The sequence below is a fragment of the Aphelocoma coerulescens genome, chromosome 9, assembly GCF_041296385.1.
Source record: "Aphelocoma coerulescens isolate FSJ_1873_10779 chromosome 9, UR_Acoe_1.0, whole genome shotgun sequence".
In the NCBI taxonomy this organism is placed as follows: Eukaryota; Metazoa; Chordata; class Aves; order Passeriformes; family Corvidae; genus Aphelocoma; species Aphelocoma coerulescens.
In genome coordinates, this window is record NC_091023.1 from 22758432 (window position 1) to 22784789 (window position 26358).

Here is a 26358-nt window from a genome sequence, read left to right on the forward strand (position 1 = left end):
TATGACTGCTTATTACTATTTACTGCAAAGTGGTTGCTTGCAGTGTAAGAATAAAAACGTACAGTATTGCCAGAACCCAATTTTATGATGATCGGCTCAATATATTTTTGATATCTTTACAGTTCAGAGATTCCAACTGCCCCTGCCATTTTTGTCAAAGGCTTTCTGGCTTTAGACCCCTAGGGTGATGGAATTTCCATGACAGAAGCAATATTTTTGTTTCCTTAGATTAACCTCTCCACCTCTCCTACACCTGCACAGATAATAAGCCGTTCTCAGACCTCCAACACCACCAGCAGCAGCATCACCCAACAGACGATGTTGCTGGGCAGCACCTCTCCCACCCTGAGTGCAAGCCAGGCCCAAATGTATCTACGAGCTCAGATGGTAAGTTTTGACTGCAGTCCTTACAAAGTTTGGCTTTGGTCTGTCCTTATTGGAAGATCTAAGCTCTCTTTCTTAAATATAATAGATAGGCTGTTCTCTTGTCTTTTTTTCACTAATTTGTAGTATTGAAGGGAAAGTTCTTTTAAGTGCTTGTATGAAAGATCATAGATGTGTTTATTTGTCTCAAAGATTTTTCTCAAAGTGCAGAACAAATATATTATTATATTTGGTTTACATTATTCTCTTTTAGTTTTGTTTATTTAAATTATCATGATAAATAGTTCTTTAAATAAATTAATCTAGAAGTTAAAAAGTAAATTTTAGAAGCTGTACATCAGTATGTGTATGCTATGTATCTCTTTAAGATACTGCATTTCTTTCACTGATTTTAAAAATTTCAGTCTGTTACCATGTACTTTTTTTCTTGCTTAACAGCTTATTTTTACTCCTGCGACCACTGTGGCTGCTGTCCAGTCTGACATTCCTGTTGTCTCCTCATCCTCCTCATCTTCCTGTCAGTCTGCAGCTACTCAGGTGAGCTTGTGCAAGCTTACTAAAGGCCTGTCCAGTCGAGTGGGACAAAACTGACAAGTAAAGAAATGTTGTGCTTAAGTTTTTCTAGCTTTACTTGCACCCCAGACCAGAGAGCAGATGAGCTGCTGGGCTGGGCCTGCCAGGCTCCAGCTGAGTCACCTTACCTGTGAAGATGGCTGAAGGTTGATTTGTCCTCACTGGGACAGGATGGCTGTGAATGCCTCCTGCATGCCAGTGAGGAAACAAGTACTGTTGTCTTGGGTTTGAGTGTGCCCTGTGGTGACACATGGAGCAGTGAGAAGTGAAATGTAAACTAGCTGTTCATTACACAGGTACTAACTGCTGAGTGGGGAAGGGATTATGTAATCAAAATAGGGGATGGTGATAACAAGATAACAATTAGTCTTCTTTTTCATGTAAAAGATGATGTGAATTAGTGCTTCAAGGGTAGGCATTATCCTTGGAAATGAAATTTCAGCTCAGCACGTAGGATTGGAGATCTGGGATCGTTATGTACAGAATCTGGGTGTGATATAACAGACTTCAGGGAAAGTGATCCCTGACTGATTTACATTTCAGAAAATAAAACCTTTTGTTTCATGTGATATTGGAGGTGTTATGGTGAGAAGGGAGGTTAATACTGATGTAGAAACAAAGGTCTCTGTTTTGTTAGCACACAGATAGTAGAGGAGACTCTGGTCCCACTGACCACGCAAGCCTCTGGTTTATGTGTGTGGAAGCTCACTCACAGACCACTGCACTTCTGCAGTGTTTGTGTGAAAGTAAAATTGCCTTTGCTTAAGATGCCTTGTGTCACTTACTTTGAAGGCACAATGAAAGAGAAAAATAAAAGCTTTAATTCAAATTAATTAACAATTTCCATTTCTTTTAGAAATTCAAAAAGGGAAAAAAGACTTCTGTATTTATCACTGAAGTAATAAAGATCCCTATCCTTCTCTAAATTTTATGGCTTTAAAGATACTTTGATATGCAGATTTTTAGCTTCTTGTGATCACGTGGGATGAGAAACATTACAAAATGTAATTTTTTTTTGCTGTTTTTGCCTGATCTTTGTCATAGGTATTTATAGAGTTTGGGTTTTTTCATGTTTTGCTCATTTCCCAGGTTCAGAACTTGACGTTGCGCAGTCAGAAGCTGGGTGTGTTGTCAAGTTCACAGAATGGCCCACCAAAGAGCAGCAGTCAAACTCAGTCCCTGTGCCCCAGTAAAGCTGTCAGCAGTTCCAAGGGCAGCCAGCCAGATCCCTCAGAAAGCAATAGGAAGGGCGAGAGCCCAGCTCCGGAGTGTCGGAGTACGCCGGTCACACGGACATCCAGCATACACCACTTAATAACACCAGGTGGGATGAAAACACAGCTATAGGAAAGTTATTTTAGTTAAAACTAATTCGTATATCACAGTTCTGTCAGAGTTCAGTGCTCTCTGGCCGTGTTATTATAGATACTCCACATGAACAGAGTTCAAATTTTCTTAGTAAATTCACTTATTTGTTGGTATTGGATGCTGCACAGGATTTTGATGAAGCAGAGGCAGGAATTTTCTTAAATCACAATACAAGCACAATATAGCAACTGCAATATCCTGTTGAGTCACAGCACAGACATGATTCTCGTTCCTGGTCTCTCTCTGTATGTTTGTTGTCAGGACATGCCGTCCCATCTCTGGGCAGCAAAATGTGGGCTGAAACCACCTCAAGCCTCTTGCTCCCATCAAAATCCGTTTTGTTGGTGGTTTGGTTTTTCTTTTCTTGTGTCGTTTGTGTCATGAGAACGTTCTTATATCAAGTACTTTTATAAACCCATAGGTAACAATGCTCAGAATTTCAGTGTTTTGTATTGAGATAAATCAAAATAACCTGCACTTGGTTAGAGTGGCACTTGCACTGCATGCAGCATATTTGCATCCTAGCTTTCTTATTTTGAAGAAGTGATGGTAGTCTAGACAATTGGTTTGAATTCTGTGGAATGTAGCTTGGCTTAGTGACAGCTTTTAGAGAAAGAGCGGGACTTGGAGGCAGACATTCTGGAGGTATTGAACCCTAATGCTCTCAGAACTCAAATTGGTAAGAAGAAAATCTGTCCTTAGTAGCAGAACAAATCAAAAAACCTACACAAATGAGTTGTTTCTCAAGTGGACAAGACAAAGCAAGAAGAGATTTGCGTGTGGAAGACAATATGTATGTGTGCTGTAAGAAATGACTGGTGAGTCACTGGATCACTTAAAGGTGATGTGATTTCTCTGGAAGCTGCACTATTTTTAGATTTGTACCTCTCAGTTCCTGTGTTCAAGTTCAGGCAAATGCTTTCAATGGTTTAAATTTATACTGAACTCTTGGAGTTTTATTTGGTATCTTAAAACAGTATTACCTACACTTTAACTTAGCACTTATCTGCAAAACCTGTTGATTGTGATGTGCTTATCATTTCTATTTGAGTCTGTTTCAAAGCAAAAGTTAAATCCATTTAAAATTGCATTAAATTCTTAAATAAGGCTGGATCAGCAATAATCTTAGACCTAGCACCAAAAAGATAATTTTAGATACTTCTTTATAGAAAGTACATATATGTAAAAAGCATGGCCATATTCCTTTATTCATTTATGCATTTTACTTTGGAAATTGATATACTCCCCTAATAAATTGGTCCTGTGTTCTATATGCTGTCAAAGAAGATATTTCTAAACAAATATATTTTAAAAATATTAAATGTTAAAAAAACTGAGCTGATCTTTAAAGTGAGAATTTTTGAGGTGTTTTATAATATTTTCAGAACTTGAAGAAATAAATACTAATTGTTACTTTTTTTCTCTTCCTTCACAGCTTCATATTCTCCATTGCAACCTCATTCTCTAGTAAAACATCAGCAGATCCCACTTCATTCGACACCTCCAAAGATTTCCCATCATCAGCTGATCCTGCAGCAGCAGCAGCAAGTCCAGCCGATTGCACTTCAGACTCCTCCGGGCCAGGAACCGCCTCCATCCCAGCACTGTCTGCCCCTCCCCAGCCACGCGCTGCCTCCGGCTCCCAGCGGCGTCCAGTCCCACTGCTCCCCTATCCACATCCATCCTCCGCCTCTCACGCTCTCTCCTACCCCATCCCAGTCAGCTCAGCAGTCAGTGGTGGTCTCCCCTCCGCCATCGCACTCCCCGAGTCAGTCACCCACCATAATCATTCACCCTCAAGCCCTTATCCAGTCCCAGGCCAGCTCCCTGGTGCCGGCGGCTCTGCAGCCCGAGCCGGCCGCTCCGCAGGCGGCCGCCGCCAACCCCGTGCGGCCCTCGCAGCCGCTCAGCCTCCCGCCGCACCTGCCGCTCCCGCCCTCCCCCGCCGTGCACATCGGGGCCGTGGAGCCGCCCAGCTTGGTTTCCCCGGGCCAGCAGCTCGTGTCCTCCACGCCACACCAGCAGTATCCAGCCCTGCAATCCGCTCCCATCCCTCTGGCAGCTCCGCCTCAGCTCTCGGCATCCTCAACCCAGATTCAACCGCTACCCTTGCAGTCTGTGCAGTCTTTACAAGTGCAGCCTGAAATTCTGTCCCAGGGCCAGGTTTTGGTTCAAAACACTTTGGTTTCTGAGGAAGAACTTCCTGCTGCAGAAGCTTTGGTCCAGCTGCCATTTCAGACTCTTCCACCGCCACAGACTGTCGCAGTAAATCTCCAGGTGCAGCCGTCAGTTCCGATTGAAACTCCAGTGGTGAGTGATAACATTGCATCCTTTATTCTTTCCCTGGGCTTCTCCAGAGCTGTGAGTCTGGCCCGTTGACTTAAAAGGGAGCTAAATCAGGTGCTAGACAGAGGACAAGAAGCCTGTTGATTACAGAACTGAGTTTTAATAAAACTAATAGACATTTTTCTTCTGTTTCATGTTTTGGTTTGGGTTTTTTTTGTTGGCTTTTTGTAATGGATCATCAGGAATATCAACCAGGAATTGTGAAAGTGCAGATTAAAGATCTAAAATCTTGTTTCTTAATGAAATTACAATGTATTTGAAGTTAAAAAATACAAGTAAATATATGACAATGCTTACATAAAGAATTTGGTAAATGTGATGTGGACTGTAAGCTTTTACCTCAATACAAATAGATTTTGATTAGGAGAATCATCTGTACTAGGTGGAAGATGGATAGCAGGTTAAGATGATAGATTTCTGGATAAAATTAATTTTGTACTAACATTAAAAATATCGTCTTCATAAAAGAATAGGGGAATTTTCGTACTGTACCCATCACCGCCATTTAATTTGGTTCAGTGTTTGTCTCAGATGTCTGCAGTTTGTAATTGAAGGTTTTGGCTTCAGTCACTGGATTAAAATACTGTACAGGAAAATAAAGTGATATGCAGATAATGCTGACATTTAAGATGGTGTTGCTGGGCTTTAGTGGTAAAATGCTAATGAGATTAAGTTGAGCAAAAGAATCAGCAGCTCTTGTAGGCTTTTTTGAGGTTATCAACAGGTTAAGGAAGGAGGTGTGCTGTTCATCTTTGATTTATTTTAGGGTAATAATTAGGAGGGTAATAACCTCAACTGATATTTCATGGAGAAATTGGGCAAAAGAGTAGAAGCCAGGTTTGCTTTTGACAGGGTAGTGTTTTACATTTTAATCTGCTAAACTGGCTGTCAGGAATTTATGTAAATTTATTTCAACACTTTTGAGGAAAAGACCTTAAAATCTCTTACAACCACTAATGCTTGATAGTCTTGGTGTACTCCTCTGAAATACTCAGTTTGATTACACTGCTGTATAAGATAGAACAATTTGAAGACTTGTCATTAAACTTGCATTTTGCAGATGTGTTTAAATAACATCAGATGTATGTGTAAATAAAAATACAGTAAACTATACACATAAGATACTAAAAAAGTCAAGTTCTCTGATCTATTTGATTGGAGAACTGTGCTTCTTTATATATTGCGGTTTGTAACAAAATATTTTAATTTTACTGTCATAGATATTGTGATGTCCTCAAAGTTCATTGTTTGGTATGGAGTTTGGAAACAAGTATTTTATTAAAAGATTAACATATCTTAACTGGTAATTTATTTTTAAAACTGTATTTATGCAACTCTTTCAAGGTATTAAGATAGAATGGAAATCTCTCTAAAGCAATAGTTTGTTGGATGCAGATTTACCAAGTGGAGAATGTATGTGAAGAGGAGATGCCCGAGGACTCAGATTGTGTCCACATGGCAAGAACACCTACACCTCCCACCTTGTCTCCCCCAGCCATAACCTTGGGCAATGGAGAGGCTCTTAATTCAGAAGATCCTTTGTCAGGTGAGGACAAATACCAAACTAAGGTAGCTTTTGGTTTTATGGTTTGTTTAAGTAAGTAATGGCCAACTGTGCTTGTAGTTAGTAGGTACTGAGTAAAGGAAACTGTTTGTATGAAGAAGGTGTGTTTGTGGAATAGTCTGTCAAGATAAAACATCTTATTTTAAAAGTGGAATCTATAAAGCCTAGGGAAGAGCCTGCTTTAGGGGTTGATGGATGGAGAGATGGGTCTTGGGGATTTATCACCTCTTACTTCCGGAATTCTGAGCCCATTAGGTTGGATATAAGTGATAAAATGTAACATGCTTTGTTATTTTTTGCAGAACACGGGGGACTGCCTTCAGTGACATCATCAGTCAGTGCCTCAGTAATTAAATCTCCGTCTGATCCTTCACATGCCTCTATTCCACCACCACCTCTTTTGCTTCCAGCAGCAACGACAAGGAGCAACAGCACATCCATGCCCAATAGCATTCCCAGCCTAGAAAATAAACCTCCACAGGCTATTGTTAAGCCCCAGATCCTGACCCACGTCATTGAAGGCTTTGTGATTCAGGAGGGGTTGGAGCCGTTCCCTGTAAGCCTAAAAGTTGCTAGGAATTTTTTACTACTAATCTTTGAAATAAACTCTTTGTAAGAATGATGTTATTTGTGGCTAGTAGATATTTAGATCTTGAATTATGTTTCAGATGTTGGTTTTGACCTTTTCTCCACTGATTGGTGACTTGAGTAGTAGGCTGTATCTGTAGATAACTACAGAGAATGGTTTTAGGCTGCCATTTGGAATTTTTTTATATTTTTCTGTCTCCTAGATCCCTCAATTAAGCGATATGCTAATTTAAACCTCAGAACTAAGTCTGTTAAAATTCTAAAATGCTACAATTTGTTGTTTCAAGCACTGGCAACTTGTAACTGGGCTAGGTGTAATTAGTTCCATGTCTGGTAAGAATTACTGTGGAAAGTTTTAAATCACAAACTGACAATTTAAAACTTGTCTTACTAATTTCATGTGTGTCTCATTTTCCCATTCCTTCATTTCTGTAGATATAATGTGTTTCTTCCCTTGGTAAATATAATTGCAAACTCTGCAGAACAGGAGTGAATCTTAATTTGTTTGAGGAATGAGTTTTGGCATGATATAATTACGATTCATTGATATGGAGTAGAACCTGATCATCCTCTTAGTTACAACTGTTAAATCACAAATACTGTTTTTAATTATTCACTGTTGTGAATAATGTTAGTTACTCACTGTTGCTTTGCTTTTGTTGCAATAGGTCAGTCGTTCATCTTTGTTGGTGGAACAGCCTGCAGAGAAGAGATTGCTGGTGGAGGGTCAGATCATGAGTGTGGTGTGTGTTGAATCAGACTTGCAGAACACAAAACATGCAGACAACTCCTCAGACACGGAAATAGAGGATATGATTGCAGAAGGTTTGTAGTTTTTGTTTAAATGCCCATTTTTCCCCTCTACTTCTGTGTGCTATGAAGTGGGAATCAAACTGTGGCCTGGCCCAGAAAAGCCGAATTATTCTGTGAACACACATTTTTGTATAAATTCATCTAAGATTTGAAAGTTCAGAATTTTTTAGCCACCTCTGGGTTTTCTTTCCCACAGCTTGTATCCTTATTGCACCAGAGCTGGTTTTGGTGGTCTGTTTAAATGTCTTAATGCAACTCTTTCTTTCATTCTCTTAGAATAGTTCTAGTTCATCTTCCATACCAAAACCCTTTGCAGCAGTTATTTTGTCCTTAATTTGTTTCACTAGATGTTAATTCAATTTTCTTTTCAGTATTAACAATATACCGTGTCTCAGATTTCAGACAGCTTGTCTGTTTTGTGGAGTTATTCAAATGTTCATGGTTTTTGTTTTAATTATTGTTCCTGACAGCTGGTGTTAGGTTTATGTAGAGAATTGGTAACTACTCATAAGATAAGCTGGTAGGAAACATCCACATACACAGAAGTTGAGTAGAGGAGCTTTTTTGGTAGTAAACCAGGGTATGATTGTGTGTGTGGTAGAAACACCCTTCAAATACCTTTCTCAGTATTTCCAGCTCCTTGCTGCACTAGTGCAGGAAAAGGGCCATCTCACCTCACCAATAACAGAAAAATACTCTGTAACAGTAAGCTTCAAATCAGCAAATGCCATAATCCTTTTCTTTATTGCGTGCAGCTTATCTTTTTCATAGACTGAGTGTTATATATATGTTCAAGATTCAATGTTTTCCTTGCTCTCACAAGTCCCTTTGGTTGTAGCAGCTGCTTATTCAAAGAAAGGACTTTAAAAGGTTAATTCATTATGTCATTACAGGGGAGTTTACATTTAGACTGTGGAAGGCCTGGTTCTCTTAATGAACTCTTTATAAAGCAATTCATAAGGACTGTAACCCTTCTTTTTAAATTGCTTGCTATGTTTGGGGGCAGACCTGCTCATGGATGGCTTGAAATTCAACAAAAAACTGATTAAGTTCATTGAATAACATAATTGAAGATTCATTAAGGTTCAGTTTGCTTAAGATCTTTTCTAGACAGAATGAAATCTATGTCTTGCTTAGCTTTGTGTAATTGTCTGTTAATCAAAGTATTTAGTTGAATGTGTTAAATATTTGAAGATCTTTTGCCTGCTTGAGGTGAGAGATGTGAACATAATTTTGTGTCATTGAAACTGATTTCTGTATTCCTCATTCCTCTCTTTAGAGGGACTGGATGAAATTGAAAATGATCTTCTGAAGTGTGAATTTTGTGGAAAAATGGGTTATCCCAATAAGTTTCTGCGGTCAAAAAGATTCTGCTCCACATCCTGTGCCAAAAGGTAACGCTATGTAGTTATTGTTTATCATTATCTGGTAAATGGATTAACCTCTCCTGGTTAAGAGAGCAAGAATTCACAGTCAACATCTGAATGCAAAGTCTTCCATGATTACAGTTGGAAAGTTGATGTTTAATACCATAAGTTTTAGAAATGGGGAATAGCTTTCCATTTCTAGTCACCACTTAGCTCTTTTTTGGCATCAGTGTGTCTGGACATGACCTTTCTCTTATGTCTGCTACATTCCCATTTAAGTAGTGGGAATACATGTTTTTCGTTTGGTACTTCTTGGGACACCACAAGCAAAATTATCTTAAAGGGATTTAGCCCTTTGATCTTAACATGGGATTTTTGCCTCTATCCTCCTTTGATGGGGTATCAGCTAGGTAGTGAAAATGAAACCAGAAAATACAATGTGATTTTAGATTTTCAGTGGACATTTTAGAGCAGAACTGTACTAGGTGATAAAATACAAAGGTATTTCTATCAGAGAAAATTTTTAAGAATGGTGAGGACAGACATCTTCCGGGGTAATCTAGATGTACTTGATCCCACATTGAGATGAGGGTTTTGAGTAAATGGCCTTTGAGATACCTTTCTCTTATATTTCTGTGACAGCTGTTGTTGTAATTAAGCAGCATTTCTACAACACTGTGATTTTATGGTTACTTGATTGAATTCAGTCCAAAAAACTACTAGTGCATTATTGAATATATCTTACTTCTTTAGGCACAGCCTTAGTTGCACTAAGAAATTTGGGCTGTTTCCATCAGACAAGACCAGTCGTTGGAATCGGAAGTCAGATAGCCAAAGTCTTGGGCGACGCGGGCGTCGGCCGAGCGGCCCTGAGGGGGCGTCACGAGATCATTTTCTTAGACAGGTCTGTGGAATATTTGCTTAAAACTATGGCATTGCTTTGGGAATTGCAAATAAAGCCTAATACTGTAGTGTATTTGTACTGCATTTTCCAGCTTCCAATTACTTATCCATCTGCAGAAGAAGATCTGGCTCCTCATGAAGATGCTGTTCCAACGGCCATGACCACGCGCCTACGGAGGCAGAGTGAGAGGGAGAGGGAGCGGGAGCTTCGGGAGCTGAGGATGCGGAAAATGCCGGAGAGCATTGACCTCTTACCAGTGGTGCAAACTGACCCCTCAGTATGGACTGTCGATGAAGTTTGGGCCTTTATACATTCTCTGCCTGGTATGGAATGGACAATAACTTGTTCTCTTGGTGTTAGCAATGAAGTTCCTTGCTTTATAGCAGCATTGTGATGAGGAGGTGGTGTGGTAACAGCAGCAGTGTTAAGTGATAGAGACTGGAATGTGATTTGTTTCCTCTTGCTTGTTCCTTCAGCACAAATCCCATGTTGATAGAACTAGTCCCACTTCTGCTGTTGCATCCCAGCTGATGGAGATTAGAACTGTTCCTTCCTTCAGTCTGACTTCTCTCAAGAGGTCAGTAGAGAGATCAGACACACTTCCTTCCTGTTACACTGCTTTCTTCTCTTCCCTCCTCCCTTACTGCTTATTCAGTAGAAAAAGCAAGAGCAGTGTTACTTCCCTTGATACAACTGTAAAGTTTGAAAGACCTGTCACGATACAAGTCATTAAAAAAGAATAAGCAAGTTTCTGCTATAAAGTTAAACTTTATTTTGCATAGCTTTGCTCAGAGATCTTCTCCCTAGAGACTCTGCATACTGCTAGTCACAGTTTGTTCTCAGAAGAAATAATCTGGTTTCTCCTTGTTCGCAAACCTTTTCTGTAGCTCGATATTCACAGTTACCTTTATGTCATTATTTGACATTTACCATTTCCTAACTATCATAACCTTTAAAGCTTCACTCCCCACCTTTTCCCAAGGATGTCATTTTATCTGATCAGACACTATAATCCCTACAGATAGATAACAAGGCAGATCTCCACAGTAGCAGTCATACCAGAATTTTTGTTGCTTACCTATTAAAACCCAGGCTACATTTGTTCCTAATTTTCTACTTTTTCCCGAATGCTATACCCTTTTTTTGTGACTCTTATTTGACTAATAGCCTGTAAGGAGTGTATCTTCATTGCTAAGTCATATGCATGCATTATGACAGTCTTTTGTAGCAGGCCAGGCAAAGAATTGAGTAAGAGATGTCTAAAATCGGCAAAAGACATCCTTGAAGTACCTTTCTTCTGATAGTTTATTGCAATTCAGTAACAGTATCTGCTTCTGGGAACCTGCAATGATGTCTGTAGAAACAAGCAAAGCTCCTTAGGTTTAGGATGTGGCTCTTCCTGTTTCTGTACTTGAGCTGTGTTATGGAGTGTAGCTGTATCACTGCTGTTTTCAGTTACTGTTTTTATAGATTTGAGGCACTAGTTAATTCAGTAACTGATTCTAGGCTCTCAGTAAATGGTAGCTCCTGTGCTAGAATAATTGAAGTGCCACATAAACCCAATTCACTTGCAAGTATAAAACCAAAAATCTTATTCTTAAAATGTGGTTTCTGTTTTGAAACCATTACTTTTACAATATTTCACCAGCTGCTGGATCTGGTTTAGTTTTTTGTATTCTATAAATAAGGTGATCTTTGATTTGAAACAAACTTTATATTTGTCTGTTTTTAATGAAAATTTATTATAATTACTCATTCCTTTCCATATGAATGCCTAGTTTCTCAAATACTTATTTTTTTTTTAAGTTCAATAGATATTTAAAGTTATATTCACAACCTGCCAGAATTTTTATTGCTACGTCGCTGCATTTGGGTTTTTTGGTAATTTTGGGGTTTATTCTTTCCAGTAAATTCCCAAGTCCCTCTCTTGAAAAAATATTTTATCATATAGATTGATTAATGCAGGAAATAATATAGATGATTTTCATTATGGCATTATATATTATATATCTATTTGGTGCAGTCTGTGCAGACCATCTGCTGTTTTATAGGAGATGGTGATTCATCACTTTTCCATAAAGATTAGGGACATCTGTTTTCCTTTCTGCGCAGTCTGCAGCTGAAATGGACTCATGTCCTTGTCAGGCTTTTCCTGAGTTCCTCTGGAGCCTTTTGGAGAAGTCAGTGTCCAGGACACTTGCACTGTTAGCTGCTTCTTCTGGGGGAAGAGACAGAATGGCTTAAGCTGAGCAGAATTGTTCTCCTTTCTCTCTTCAGTTGAAAGATAAATGACTTTTTACCCACTCCCCACCCTTTTTTTTTTTTTTGGCCAAGTTATTGCACAACAAACAATTGCAGAAGTGCTTAAGAATACACCCAGATGTGCTTGGATGAGGGAACTGCAATACCTTCAACTTCCATCCACTGCTTTTCCAAAAATGACTTTGATAAAAAGTATTTTAAGAAGTTGAATGGATATTCTTCATGTCCTGCTTAAAGGAAAAAGCTGGCAACAACAAACATCCAGTTTCCTATTTCAGTAGGACCAGTTTTATTCTTAAATGTAAGAACTTCTCTTGATCTCTCAGATTCTTTGTAAATAGTGTGGTCTGACAATCACAACATTCAGGTCTCCAGTCAGACATGCCATGATACCTTTCCCAGAAATACTCAATACTTGACTTACAGATGTTTTATCTGTTGCCAGCACTTCAGTAAGAAAACCTTTATGATGATGTCAGAGCTAACTGTTGCACAAATCATTAAGGAAAAACTAGTGCTTTATTCTTTGTGAAAAGCTAACTGTTTCCAACCTTGAATGTTACAACCTTCACACAGTAATAATTCAAATGAATTCAGGTTTGGATGTTGGTACTTCCTTCCACGTTTCCTTTCCATTTGCCTTGTACACATTTGTAAATCCATCAGGAAATTGGACTATCAATTCTTTATATAATTTAAATCTGAACACACAAGAGAATATGAAATTAGTTTATGTCATCATGTCAGCAATTTTGTATCTCTGTAATAGCATACTTTTAAAAAGGGAAAATGTAAAAATGCCAAAAAATAAGCTTATTATGAGGAATAATTGAAGTCAGGAATGGAAGATGGGACACAAATTCAAGTGTGTCTGAAAGGCTCAGACAGATGGAGAGACTGCTGGATTGAGAACACAAATGTATTAAAAACCCCCATTAAAAACATGGCTGGGAGGAAGAAGCTTCAAATAAACAACTGGCAAGGAGTGCTCTCATGGACATTGTTAGAAGACATCTATCCATCTAACAGAGCTGCCACAGAACAAGGCATAACTGGATGATTCTGCTCAACACATGTCCAGAACATCTTTGGAGAAACCTTCATTTCCACAGTGTTCTTCAGTGGAAAGGGTCCCTCAGTTAGTTGGGATAGTCTAACCCATGTAGTCTTTTTTTATGTTGTAAGCTTCAGCAGCCTGAGACTGGTATTTCACATTGAGAAAAGGAGTTTAACATGGAAAAAAGATCCAACCAGTTTAAAGTTGCACTTTTGAAGTGAATTACTGCTGTGTGTAGAATATTCATTTTGATAGCTAACGATAAATGTCTTCATGAGATGGTTGTGCCAAAGCCCATACATCAAAACTTTGTTTCCTTAACCCAGTGGTGTAATACACAGATGGAATTAACTCCTTTTGGAAATTGTAGCTATGTGAATGTTCTCATTGACTTGCACGTAGCAGAGTAATATAGTTACTTTTTATAGAATTAGATAATAGTATCTTTTTATTGCTGGAAAGAGCCCACTTGAATTATGTTTCTGATTGCTATTTCAGTGCTGTTTTCCCAGTCTCTTCTAATGATGAGAGGTTGTTCCTCTTAATGAAATGAAAATTCTGTCTTTGCTGGGACTTGAAATTCCCGATGAGTAGTTCTCCAATAAATACAGTGTAATTAGAGGCTGTAGCAAAAATTACTTTCAGATTATTTCAGAATTCCCATCATAATATTGTACTCTTGCATGTAATTTAGGTTCAACAAGATGAAGGGATGAGCACTGGAAAATGTGTAGCTGAAAAGCTCTAGTGTGGATAAAATCATTGGATCTAAGAATGGACATTTCTAAACCAGTAATCATATTTTTTATTGCCTTTAGGTTGTCAAGATATTGCGGATGAATTTAGAGCACAAGAAATTGATGGACAAGCTCTCCTCTTGTTGAAGGAGGATCACCTTATGAGTGCAATGAATATTAAGCTTGGACCTGCACTGAAAATCTGTGCACGTATCAATTCCTTGAAGGAATCCTAGGAGGTGAACACGAAGGTTTAAACAACAGTTTCTCAATGACAGAACCGACAGTAATATGCCAACATCTTCACTGTGGCATGTGCTACTGTGATGTTTTGTTAAATAGGTGGGGTTCTCCCCACATAAAGACTTTAAAATGTTCTTTTGATTATACCAGGAGTCCTCTGTGGTTTTCAATAACTAATAGGTTTATGGTAAAGCCTGAGTAATGCTTTGAGTTGAAATTTTTCATGGAAAAACATGAAGTGAAATATGCTGTGATAGGTTAAATATTCCCCAACATGTACTTCATTTTATGAGTTATGATTAACACCCCAGTCCCCACCCCAATCTAGACACCATTTAAATTGTGTTGCTGTATTCTGAAAGATTTTTCCCACATACAGCAGTGTTTTGACTGAACTAACAGAAGTGTCCACAGGCCCTGTGGAAGCACTAGTACCAGTAAAATGCTATGCATTTAGTTGTGCTCTCTGAGTTTGTTTTAGTCTTGAGCAAATTGTTTGTAAGGGGTAGGTTGGCAGCTGGTTTTCCTCATGTAGGTTTACCCTCATCTCTGCCACTATAGTATTTTCTTGAAGTCTGTAAAATACTATAAACCATGTAGATGTCTCATCAAAATCCTCATGATCAGGCTACTGACACTCCTGCCAGAGGTAACTGAAGCACATGTTACTTTACTCTTTGAATGCTGCTATGCACTAAGGGGGCATTAAGTGTTAGGTTTGTAGTTTCACATGCTGCTAGTTAAGCTAGACCAGCAGTTCTCAAATGAGGGTTCAGAGTGGACCCTGAGGAGGTGTGTGAGCACTCAGGGCTCAGGTTCCCAAATGCCTGGGTGTGAGGAGCTGAAAACTGTAGCCAGGACCAGCTCGTGTTGAGACAAGTTACTTTAGAGACTGGGGGTAGAGAAGGGACAGCATAGCTCAGATGTTCTTTATCTTGATACCTCTTCTAACATGTCTTTCCCTGTAGTGCATTCCCATTGCCCCACCGGACATTTCCAGGCACCTTTTACTTGTCCAGTGGCCAGTGTGAGCTGTGCTTGCAGTACTCTGAGGAAGGAGCAGTGAGGCCCCCTCAGAGCTTGTGCAGGAGCAGCTGCTGCTGCCATGAGGGAGCCTCCCAGGTCAGCAGGGAGAATACCAACGTTGGCAACTCTGGGATAAATATCCAGGGGCCCTGCTTTGTCCCTCTGGCAGGAGATTTTGTCTTGGATGCTGCAGGTGGTAGGATTTTAGTGTCCCCCTCCATCTTCCCTCTCTCACACTCTATGGAACAAATACATTTCCCCAGTTACTGATGCTCTTGACAGCTGCCTGGGCTCTGAGGCAGCAGCACCTTCTTGGCCTTTGCTTCCCCACCACCTGTGCACGGATGCTCATGGATGTATTTTGTACTTCTGTTCCCTCCCTTTTGCAGCTCCACTCCCCTTATGTACAGACCTGGATCCCTAAGCTCTTGTCTAGGGAAAGAAGGGTACGTGTGCTGATAGTCATTGTGTATATTTGAATTAAATATGTGTACGTGTCTGCAAATAATGTATTTTTTTGTATTTTATGCAAATTAATGCATAATATATGATTGTGTAGGGAAGTATTCAGGGGGACTGTACAGTATTCCTGAAGAGAGGAGGAACTGACCTAAAGTTTGAGAACTGCTGCCCTAGATCAAAAGGAGTCAATGCACATACACTGGCTAAAAGGCAGGTTTGTGACAGACAGATTAATATGTATATTATTTAACTGATGACCTTAAAGAGTAAATTTGGATTACAGAAAAATCTGTGCTTCATTTTCCTTTACTTAGACTATTGCTTTGTTTCCACTAACAGACTTTTCTACCATTACCTTCTGGAGATCAATACTAGAATCATTGTTCTTACTTACAACTGTTTGAGCTTGCTAATAGCAGATGTTATTAATGTCTTTATTAACCACTGAAGCTGCGAGTTAGGACAACACATTACAGTTACATGCTGGTATGTGGTGAGAGCCCTTATCCAAATGGCACCAAAGCTTTAGAGGATGAATTGATGCCTGGATTTATTTTGGAGGGAAGTTGCTAAGCACTTTCTAATTTGGTTTTTTTTTTCTGTTTTCAGTTACTGTTGTAAAATAAACTTCTTAGTTGAAGTTCCAACATTTGCTAATGTTCATTTGAAAGACATTCAAATGATGGAGACAGTGGGTTCCCATTTGTAGCATTTCTGTAAGATACACAGTGTAGCATAGCTGTAACATATGTTCTAAAGGATATGTTCTGTTTTGATGAGCTAACTGAAGACTAAAGATATCTTAGATATTTATCCTTTGGCTTTTGTCTTAAAGTTTTATTATTTTTATACAGAAATCTCACTGGCTAATTTTTAATCTGTCTTCTGATTGTACTGTTCTTAGGCAATGTAAAAAGTAGGGATACATAAATGTGGTTTGATAATGGCTTAAGGTGTACTAGAAAATGTGGACTTAGGGGTCTTATTTAGACCTGTAGTTAATCAGTGTTACCTGCATGAGAATTTCATGGCTGCTTTAATTTTGCTTTACTAGACAGCTTTGAGGAGAGCTTCTCCAGCTAGTGTTTGTGTCCAGCTCAGCCATAATCACTGCCAGGTGCTGGGAGCTCAGAGCAGACCCCAGTAAGGCACATCTGGTCCTGTTCTTCTGGTATGTAACATTCCCTGTGGGTTTGGGAGAACTGCAGATAATGAATTATGCTTTAAATATTCATGAATGCAACAACTTAGAATGTGGGCCTTAAGCATATTAAAAGTTTTTTTTCTTCTTCAGTGATTTTGGCAATTAACTGGAACTTAAAAGCAGACACAGCTATACCAACCTGTACTGATAGAAATGCACTTGTATGGGAGTGTTTGCCAGTGTAGCCATGTCAATAAAATCAATTTTTAAAGAATTCACACTTGTATGGGAAAGTAGGCTGGAAAATTTCCAAGTGCAGCTGAAGTCTACTTGGGAAGTTTATGAATTTGCTCAAAAAACAATATAATACTTAGAGTAACAGTCCTCCAGAACCATTTTACATACCAGCCACTTGCTGTTCAGATAGGTGATGTTTTCCCAGGCTTATACTACCATTTCCCATGGCTTTCCCACACATTAGGTAATACCCTCTTGCAAAAGAAGTAGTATTGAAGATTTTAACTAGTTTTTAACACTTGTTCCCACAGGATGCATCTACAAGAAACCTTTTTTATTAGCTTTATTTCCTGGGATTTTGCTTTCTGTATTCAGCCTTCTGGTGTTGCAGGCTACCCCTCACAACAATGCTTGCAGTATTTCAGTTTCCATAGAAAGGAATGTAGGATGCTGCAGGATCTTAGCTCAGAAGGGAGATACATTCCATGGCTTTTTCCCTTCCTTTTTCTCTACCAGTCTCCATCCTACCCTACTCCTTAATGGAAACTGCAGCATTAGCTCAGGGCAAGGCCCTTTTGCAGAGCACTGGGCTGAAGGTAGCTTTCAAGATTTCATCCAATAGAATTAAGAACTATTACACTTGTCTCAGTTTCAGGATTGGTTTGGGGTTTTAAAAATTGTACATGATGATCTAATGGGTGTGCAGCCTCCCCTGATCCATCTGGCTCGTGTCACTCAGCATCCCTGCCTTGCAGCAGGAGCAGGGCACTCCCCTGAGGAAGCTTGGCTACCTCCACTGACTTGAAGTGCCAGCTGTTTTGGATAACCAGAGAGTGTTTGACGGGTTTTTAAACAGGCTGCATTGTAAATCCATTCTTTACCCATTAACCTATCATATTTTTTCCAGAATCGAAGTTCCTGAGGGAGGGTAAAGCCTTTGCTAGATTTTTGTCAACAAGACATTTCAAATGGAAGATTTATGTCCCACAAGCATCCATTTCCTCATTTCTTTCCCATGAAAGCAGGTTTTTTACCTCCTGACTTCCACTTCTGCTTTGTCCAAAAAGGAATCCAGCCTTCTGGGTAGAACAGATGGAGTCCTTAGTAACTGCAGATGTGGCAGGAAAAGGATGGGATAAAACCAAGTGTTTGGGCAGGTTTGTGATAGCTGTTGCATCATTTCTGTATCTCGAGCTGTAAGGAAATACTCAGGTACAAAACCACTGAAGTGTGGTTTGAATGGAAGTTCATCATGAGACTGGGCTGGGTGTGGTGTGTCACTGCCTGGCATGGCAGCTAAAACTAATGCCAATTTCAGATGGATGCTCTCATTCTAATATCACAATATCCACGCAGAAACTTCCACCTCAATAGCTCAACAGATTTCTTACTAAGTGACAAATGTACAGCTCTGAGTGATCAAAGAATTCAGTGACAGCTGTGTTGAGTCCTGATTTTGCAAATAATTACATTTATAACATGAGTAGTTCTTCTGATTGTACTGAGACTGCTCATATTAAAATTCAGCATGTATAAAAGCTTGCAGGGTTATTTTCTCACCAGTATTGTATAGAGATGTCCTGTTAGCATATATTTAGAAATATAGTTGTCATCATTAACCAGACATTTACTCATTGATTGTTCTAGGCTGCAGATAATGACTGTGCAAAACAATCAGTCTAGGATACTTTTCTAATATTCACCTGAATTAGTTTATTAGAGATGGAGAGAAGCTAATATTTTAGAGTATTTTGTTTTAAATATAGTGTTTCTCTTCAATGCTGAGTGGAACAGGTATGAGCAGAGCTATCAATGAATAATTTCAGTGTAAAGTGTTAATTGCTTATAGTGAATTAATTTTCAAGTCACTCTTGCATAGTGAGCTGTAGTTTCAGACAGGAATTATTGTTAGAAGAAAGAAATTTTAAATTCATTTAATGCTTAGTTCATTTAGGATGAGCCTAAATTAAACTATTTTAAAAAGAATTTGCCTTTAGTCATGTGAGTTTATTTAGGCCTGAAAGGTTCTATGTAGTTACATCCCCTGGATGGCTTTGAAAGTAGTGGCATTTGAAAAAGAGACGGTAGTGATGGTCCAGACAAGTGCCAGCTGTGTGGGTTTTTCAGGAAGCTTTTTCAGGAAGCTCTCCCTGGTCTGAGCTGATGGAGTCAGGGCCTGGGACACAGACTGAGCACCAAGACAGTGAGCACGCATTACCCTAATCCATGGGAATCAGCCTGATTTGGTTTTACCATCTTCATCTCTTTGGAACTCTGACATTTCCTTCTCCACTCCATCTCTGAGTGTGGCATTTTGCTCTCTTGGGTGTCAGCTCTGTGGGCTGGGGCATTTTGTGTCCTGCTTTATCCCATGGGTCTTGTTGCCAGCACTTCCACGTGTGCTCAAGGCCCCATCCTAAGCTGCTGTGTAGGTTTGTGTAACCTCTGCATTAAGACACACTCCTGCTCATTCACTTGAAGGTTGCATAGTATTTTCTGATCTCTTACAGCAAAGTGGAAGGGAAAAAGTAAAGTTCAAATGTGTGAATATGCTGGTAATTGCAGGTATGTAGTAAGCTCATAGTCCAGCTTTTGTAGCCATGGATTTAACTTTTCTGAAGCACAGTTCTGGGAGCCAGTGTTACAAACAGATTTCAAGTTAAAATTTTTTAAACTTCCAGCATGTATTCCTGCTGAATTATCCAAATGACTCTGAACAGTAAGAAACTAGAAAAATGATATTTAAAAAGATTTTTGCCACCTAGATGTAATTGTAACTTGAGCACAATTGTGCATTCATAGAATGGTGATCATAAACGCTGTTTACGTGCAAAATGTAACACTGAAGGAGCATTCTAATTGTGTTTATGAAGCACTGCTTTGGTACATAGGGTTGTTGACAGGTTTGTAGTGTTGTTGCTAGGTAATAAGCAGGGTATCTCTGGTGATTATGGGATTAGGCTCAAAGCACAAATGTCTTTGATTCATGAGGTAGATCTACTTTGTGGGTGAAGCCTGGGCAGCCTGTGGAAGGCTTGTGTTGTCCTCCACTACCCAGCCGGGATGTTTTCATCCTCTGGCAGCTTTTTGCAAATTCATTTTTGGAAAGAACAGTGAAGGATTCTGCACACCCAACTTCCTTTCCAAGCAAACTTTGTGTTATAGAATGAACGAGCCTGTACTGACCAGGAAAGATGTGTATAAAGATGAAGGGTTTTATCATTGAGTGCCAAATACTCTGTTTTTGAAAACACATAGGATATCTCATAAAATCAATGTTGATTTGTAAGAGATTCTTTAAATGAGAAAAGTACAGAAGTTTCCCATAAGGGGTTAACACTTTAGCTGTTGTTAGCATTAATATCAAATAATCCTGTAAGAGTTAAGGACAGTAAGGTATTTGAATGGTGTAAGACACAAGAAGTGATGCACAGAGGAGAGGTAGCAGTGGTTATCTGTAGTTCTTTTATTTCAGATATTACCACCTTCCTGGCATAGCTTCTGTCCTCTTTGGCAGTGAAACTGTCACCCTGTTCTAGAGAGGGATGGTCCAGGGCTGCATGGCTGGACCCAAGCACGAGCGTTGGGACTGCCCAGAAGCACCAGGTAAAAAAAAAAATGCACAGAGGAAAAGACATAATTGTAAGGAATGCAATAGGATGGAGATCACTGCACAGCTGGTGTCTCCCTCCATGAATGCCAAGGGTAAAAGTGGGCTTGCAAAGAGAGTTACCACTAATGTGTTTTAAAATAGTCGCTTGGCAGGCTGAGGCACCACAGTTGGATGTTGGTGGAGACCTGCAGTGCCACTGTTGCCTCCTCGATGGAGGTGACAGCCTAAAGGTTGATGCTCTTTGGCACTTTTCCACAAAAAGTAAGGCAGAATAAATCTGACAAGTAATACAGTGATGTAACATCAATCCATTAATATTTGCTTTGGCTGCATGTTGTGGATTCCCTGTAAAAAATGTTAAAAACTTCAAGTGGCTTTAGGAGCACTGCAGCAGCTACAGGAATTCTGGCACGCTAGGGCAGACGGGGTTGTGTAAACTTTAATTAGGGCTTGGGAAGCTGAACCACACTGATAAATAAAACATGTCAGCAGCCTCACCCAACTGGTTGCAGTTCCAGTTCTGTGCATGTTAGTGATTCAGAAGTGTGAGACTTACCATGCAAAACACACCTGAAACGATTTTGAAAACAGCTTTGCCTTCATCTGGTGTTGAATGAACTTTAAAAGAGGAATTTCCCCCTGCCTGCCGAGTCTGTAGGGATTAGTTATTTCATGATTCTGAAATGCCTGGTGCATTCCTATATTTGAGGTATTTGCTGATTTTTAAATGGAATTAGGTTTTGTAAATATTTTGTCAGCCCCATATCAGTGGGTGTCCAGTTTCTATAAAACCTGAAGAAATGCTGTGTCTAACCCCTGTGTTTAGCCATGGTTTATCCTATAGCATCTCCAGCACTTACTAACAGCAATTACAGTTTGAGAGAGCAGGGAGTGATTGCTTAAGGTTGTTTTTCCAGTTAACATTGCATGTGCTTTCCTACTTTTAACATGGATATAGAATTTCCTCCAAGTACATTTTCCAGCATAAAAAATGAAATAATTTGTGGTGCCAAACACTTCAAACTATGTTGCTAAACATTGCCTCCTCTTATTGCACTAGTTTTAAAATTCAGTTTTTGATCATTTACTGTCCTTTTGATGGCCTTCTTAACAGATTTTCCCCCAAAACCACTTTCTAGTGCTGAAAAATGCGTGTCCCCTTTTGATTACATCACAGAAATCTCAAAGAAATTTACCACAGACTGTGGGTGAAAGAAGCACTATGTGAAGTGAAGTAATAAATCAAAATAATCGGATTTTTGTATGTTTCAGAAATCAAAAGATTAATTTATGATTGAGATGTGATTGTGTATTCTTATGGAGTGAAATACTGGAGTATTCTTTTATAAGAAAACTTAACCCATATAGTATTAAATTCTGCAATTAAATCTATCTCTATAATTGATATATAATAATGTAAACTGTTACCCAGAATTTAAGTTTTACAGTTGAAGAGCACACAATGAACTATATAAAGTATGATCTTTACTTTGTGAATCATTTTTTTAAGAAGCACTTTCCTATTACCAACTAGCATGTGAATGAATTTTAGATTCTCTCATTTGTTATGATCTGTAAAAGTGAAATTTCTTCAATCTGTCTGTTAATGGGTAAAATCCATCCTACAAATGCTGAAACAAAGCACCTTAAACTATGCTGCTTAAACTTGCTTGTAATTGCACCTTTTGTTATCTGCAGAGTTTTCTTAATGAGTATTCTTGTGTGAAATCACTGTTCCCTGTGGGTCTGGGGGACGATTCACCAACCTACAGCATCATTTACTTAGTTTCTCTTTCAATACAACCTTGTATTGTGAGTTTAGTGCTTCAGAAATAAATGCTAATTTCATTTGTCTGCTTTGGTTGTGTATCATTTATTTCTCGTATACAAAATCAAATCAAGTCCATCATAAAACTGTAAGAATTTGAAAATTAGGAATATTTTTTCTAGAAGCCTGACTAATTCTTTCCCTGCTAAAGTAGTCCCACTTCATATTTAACTATTTTAAAGTAATTTTGGCTTAAAAATAAGCTATATTTTAATTTAAACCATTCTTTAACCTTGGACGTGTGTTTATGTATAATGCTTGTTGCTCTAATTATTTAATTTTTAATTTGTACATATACCTTAGAGGAGCAGCAGCAAAGAAACAATGAAACAGCACTTCTCCTGTGGCTGGGGAAGTTGCCCATCTTGCATTGGTTTTGTACTGTATAAACAAAGTTTCTGTAAGAGTTGTAACTTTAACTAAAACCAGTTATTTCTTGTTAAACAGACAGCAACCCTTGCCTTCCATCAAGCTGACAAAAATCCACATTTTAACAACAAAATACACTTCAAAAAATCATTTGAACCTTAGGTCAGCATCTGTATGTAACTCCAGCCTTGAAGACTTTATTGCATTTTGTACTGTAAAACCTGAGGTAATTCCATTTAAAGGAAGTGTAAAATTCTAGTGAGAAACATGAGGTTTAACTGGAACCTTGTCCTATATAAGCAGTGGTCTTTTAAACATGTAATTTGAAGTTGAATTCCCTGGACTGGCGGTGCTTGCTGCTCACTGAGCCTCGGTGTCCTGCACTCCACTGCAATATTCACTACAGTATTGCCGGACACTGGACTTTTTTCCATGGAGTGAAGCTCTGGAGATGTTTCCTTGTGTTGTCCATAAGGACCCAGCCACAGAACATCAGAGTTCTGCTTATTTGCAGCCTTTTCAGTCGGCAGCTCGTTAACAGATGATGATTCCTGTGTCTGGCTTATCAGCTGGCTCTGTGCTTTCATTGTTGAATGGCATAAAGCAAAATTTCCAGCTGACAAATGGGTCTGTGCACCACCCCTCCTCTGTCAGCTCCACATCGTGGCACCGACACCAGTAGGCTGCTGCCAGGAGGAAGCTATTGATGAAGTACAGCCAGGGCACGTTCATCTCCACGTAGGCCGGGATCTGCACATCCAGCAGCAGAACCACGGCCTGGAGAACAACGAACGGTGCCCAAGTGCCAAGGAAACACAGGAGGAGCCTGCTCAGGAGCTGCCACTTAAAGCAAGTGTTGTTGTTAGGCACATAGGAGAACATCAGAACAGGCTGGCTGGAAAAGGAGAGGAGCCTGGCAGACAGCAGCATGGTTGTCACTTCTTTCCAGCGAGCCAGGAGAGCCGTGCCCAGCAGCAGCACCATGGCACACGACACTGAGTGGCTCTGCAGGCTGCCAGAGACAGGGCACTGCGAAGGGGAAACACTGTTCTGCATTTCTGGCTCTTCAGCGGCAGCTTCAAGAGTGGAAAAAAACCCTGAAATCCATATCACTGCCACAGCAAAGACATAAAGTAACTTCCGGGCTCTTTTGGGGAACTGAGATGTTTGGGAGACGGTGGTGTAATAATCCAGAGCAGCCACAAGATACACCGGGTAATGCAAAATTCCGTAGGTCAGAGACGTGATCTGAGTGAAGAGGCAGATGTGGTACTTTGTGAATCGCATGCCCCAGAGTGCAAAGTCCTCAAAACAGAAAATGAAGCAGATACACAGCAGCAGTGTGAAATCAAGAAGTGCCACTGAAACGCAAAAGCATGCCATAAAACTGGTTTTCACGGGTTTTGGCTTAATTTGCAACATGAAGAAATCAAGGAAGACTTTTCCAAGCATAATCAGGACTAACATGTAGCTGATTTCGAGAGATTGGCTGGTGTGGGTGCAGTGGTACTGACCAGAACCATTTTCACAGCGTCTGGCAGCCATCCTCCAGTGGTGAAAACAGCAAAAATAAATATCACAAGACACAGTGCTTCATCTCTGAAAAGAAAAAAAAATAAACTTCTAAAAATTCATTTCTGTGTGCCTCTACCAGTTAGTTAATTCTCCATCATAGCAACTACCCAATTTGTCTGAGATTTTTCAGAATCCTTAATGAAGAGTAAAGAGCTTCACTAACTCATCATTAAATTATCAATAACTGCTTAAATGTTATGTTCTTTGAATTACGTTATTGAGTGTTAAAAGGTCAACATAATTTACTATTCTAGCTACTGATCCAAGGAAAGGTTTAGGAAATAAGGTTGACTGTGTTCCTTTCCTTTAGAAAGCATGGAGAGGACTTTCTGTCCAGCTGGGCAGAAGGATGGAAGTTTCAGAATGCCTACGTATTTTGAAGAAATTACAGGACAAAAATCACACAAGACACTGTAGGAGATGCTACAGCACAGCCTCACAGTTCGTTATGCTCATAGAATCTTTAGGAAGTCAAGACTGCAGAAATATCTTGAAAGCAAAAAATCCTGGAACTCCGAGACAATCCAAAGCACAAGGGCTTCATTCAGTGAATTGGGCTTTTTTGTTCATCTGGAAGTACTACAATGATAGAGACCTCAGAACAGCTGGTTTTCCCTTCAGACTTCCACAAGTTTGTTTATGATAACTCTTTTCCAAGTGTTAATTCCTAAGGAAAATGAACATAGAGTGGCTCTGTGTATGTCAGCAAAACAGCACGGACAGCTTTGTCTAATTTCTTCTCTCTTTCCTTAAAGAAGCAGGATGGTGTCAGTGATCTCAGTGAGAGCAAAGACGAGCTGAGGCGCCAAGGCAGTTGTAGAAAGGAACTGACTCGTAGGCTCTGTGTTAACAGCAAATCGCTTCGATTTAAACAAACACCTGCACTTTGTGACCGGTTTGCCAGACAGCCAATGTTGTGTTAGTGCACATTTGAGTTTGTGTGTCCTGAGAGCGGAGTTAGAGCAGAGTTAGAGCAGAGCAACTAGAGGTCCTTGGCAGCGCAACTTGGGAAGCATCCGTGGAGTTTGTTTACAAGCCTACCTGGGCTCACCGCTTGACTCTTCATCTGCTCAAGTGCATCCTCTGAAACCTGGTCTGGATTTACAGTACGACTTAACTCCGGTGTGCTTCGTCTTCGTGTACCGGACGCTGCACTTGTGTACGCAGAAAGGAGGGAACCTGCACGCCAACAGGGTCCCGTTCGGTAAGATAATAATAATAATGATAATAATATAATAATAATAATAGTAGTAGTAATAAAAATAATAAATATTGTAGCGTGGAGTCACCTGTCCTGGGCCGTGCGGGCACAGCCCCCATCCTGCGCACAGAGGACCCCGCGGCTGCCGGCGCCTCCCGCTCCTCGTCCCGGACGCTCCCGTACGGGCTCCGCCGCTGCCCCCGGCCCTGCCGGCGGGCTCCTGCTCCTTTCCGGGGCCACAGGGAGGGAGGCGGCCCGGAGGGCTCCGAAGGGACGCCCGGGCTCCCCCCGCCCGGCCCGGCACCCACCTGCGGCCGCCGCTCCGCGCTCCCGCCCGGCGGAGCCGCCGCCTCCGCCCGCCCCAGCGCAGCGACCGGGCGGGACCAGGCGGGCGGGGAGCGGCGGTGCGGGCTCGTGTCCGGGGAAATGGGGCATAACACAGGTAATACATAACATATATAACACATATAGTACATATAACACAGATAACTCATATATATATCACATGTAACAGAACATATATAACAGCTGGAACATGTAGCACACATGACACGTAACATATAACACAACACACAACAGACATAACACATAGCACACATAGCACGTAACATTTAGTACACGTAACAAACATAAATAACACATGTAATGCACATAGCACATATAACACACATAGCACGTAGGACACACATAGCACATA

The 26358-nt window shown here is 40.0% G+C and overlaps 2 protein-coding genes across 7 annotated transcripts in view; one reads left to right on the forward strand and one right to left on the reverse strand.

Annotated features, from left to right (window-relative positions):
- Positions 1-22542, forward strand: part of PHC3 (polyhomeotic homolog 3) — a 31487-nt gene extending 8945 nt beyond the window's left edge. For 3 of the 5 annotated variants that reach the window (XM_069023883.1, XM_069023879.1, XM_069023882.1), the window contains 11 exons: positions 229-387; positions 823-921; positions 2047-2281; positions 3761-4635; positions 6067-6217; positions 6538-6791; positions 7492-7648; positions 8916-9030; positions 9757-9907; positions 9999-10230; positions 14045-22542. In XM_069023883.1, coding sequence (XP_068879984.1) covers positions 229-387; positions 823-921; positions 2047-2281; positions 3761-4635; positions 6067-6217; positions 6538-6791; positions 7492-7648; positions 8916-9030; positions 9757-9907; positions 9999-10230; positions 14045-14199 — 2583 coding nt within the window. In that variant the 3' untranslated portion in view covers positions 14200-22542. Of the gene's footprint in view, positions 1-228; positions 388-822; positions 922-2046; positions 2282-3760; positions 4636-6066; positions 6218-6537; positions 6792-7491; positions 7649-8915; positions 9031-9756; positions 9908-9998; positions 10231-10383; positions 10474-14044 lie in introns of those variants that run through there. The other 2 variants (XM_069023880.1, XM_069023881.1) reach the window with 2 other exon arrangements.
- Positions 22543-22629: 87 nt separating this feature from the next.
- On the reverse strand, positions 22630-25983 carry GPR160 (G protein-coupled receptor 160). 2 transcript variants are annotated; one of them, XM_069023892.1, is made up of 3 exons: positions 25750-25983; positions 25502-25639; positions 22630-24484 (listed from the first exon to the last, which is right to left on the reverse strand). In XM_069023892.1, the coding sequence occupies exon 3, from the start codon at positions 24428-24430 to the stop codon at positions 23420-23422; it is 1011 nt and encodes a 336-aa protein (XP_068879993.1). In that variant the 5' UTR covers positions 24431-24484; positions 25502-25639; positions 25750-25983; the 3' UTR covers positions 22630-23419. The 2 variants fall into 2 exon arrangements, with proteins under 2 accessions (XP_068879993.1, XP_068879994.1); XM_069023893.1 differs by lacking the exons at positions 25502-25639; positions 25750-25983 and having other exon boundaries at positions 22630-24133; positions 24400-24481.
- Positions 25984-26358: the final 375 nt, after the last annotated feature.

Bases quoted from the DNA above. Each gene is read 5' to 3' on its own strand.
- GPR160 (XM_069023892.1), bottom strand. From the start codon at position 24,430: ATGGCTGCCAGACGCTGTGAAAATGGTTCTGGTCAGTACCACTGCACC.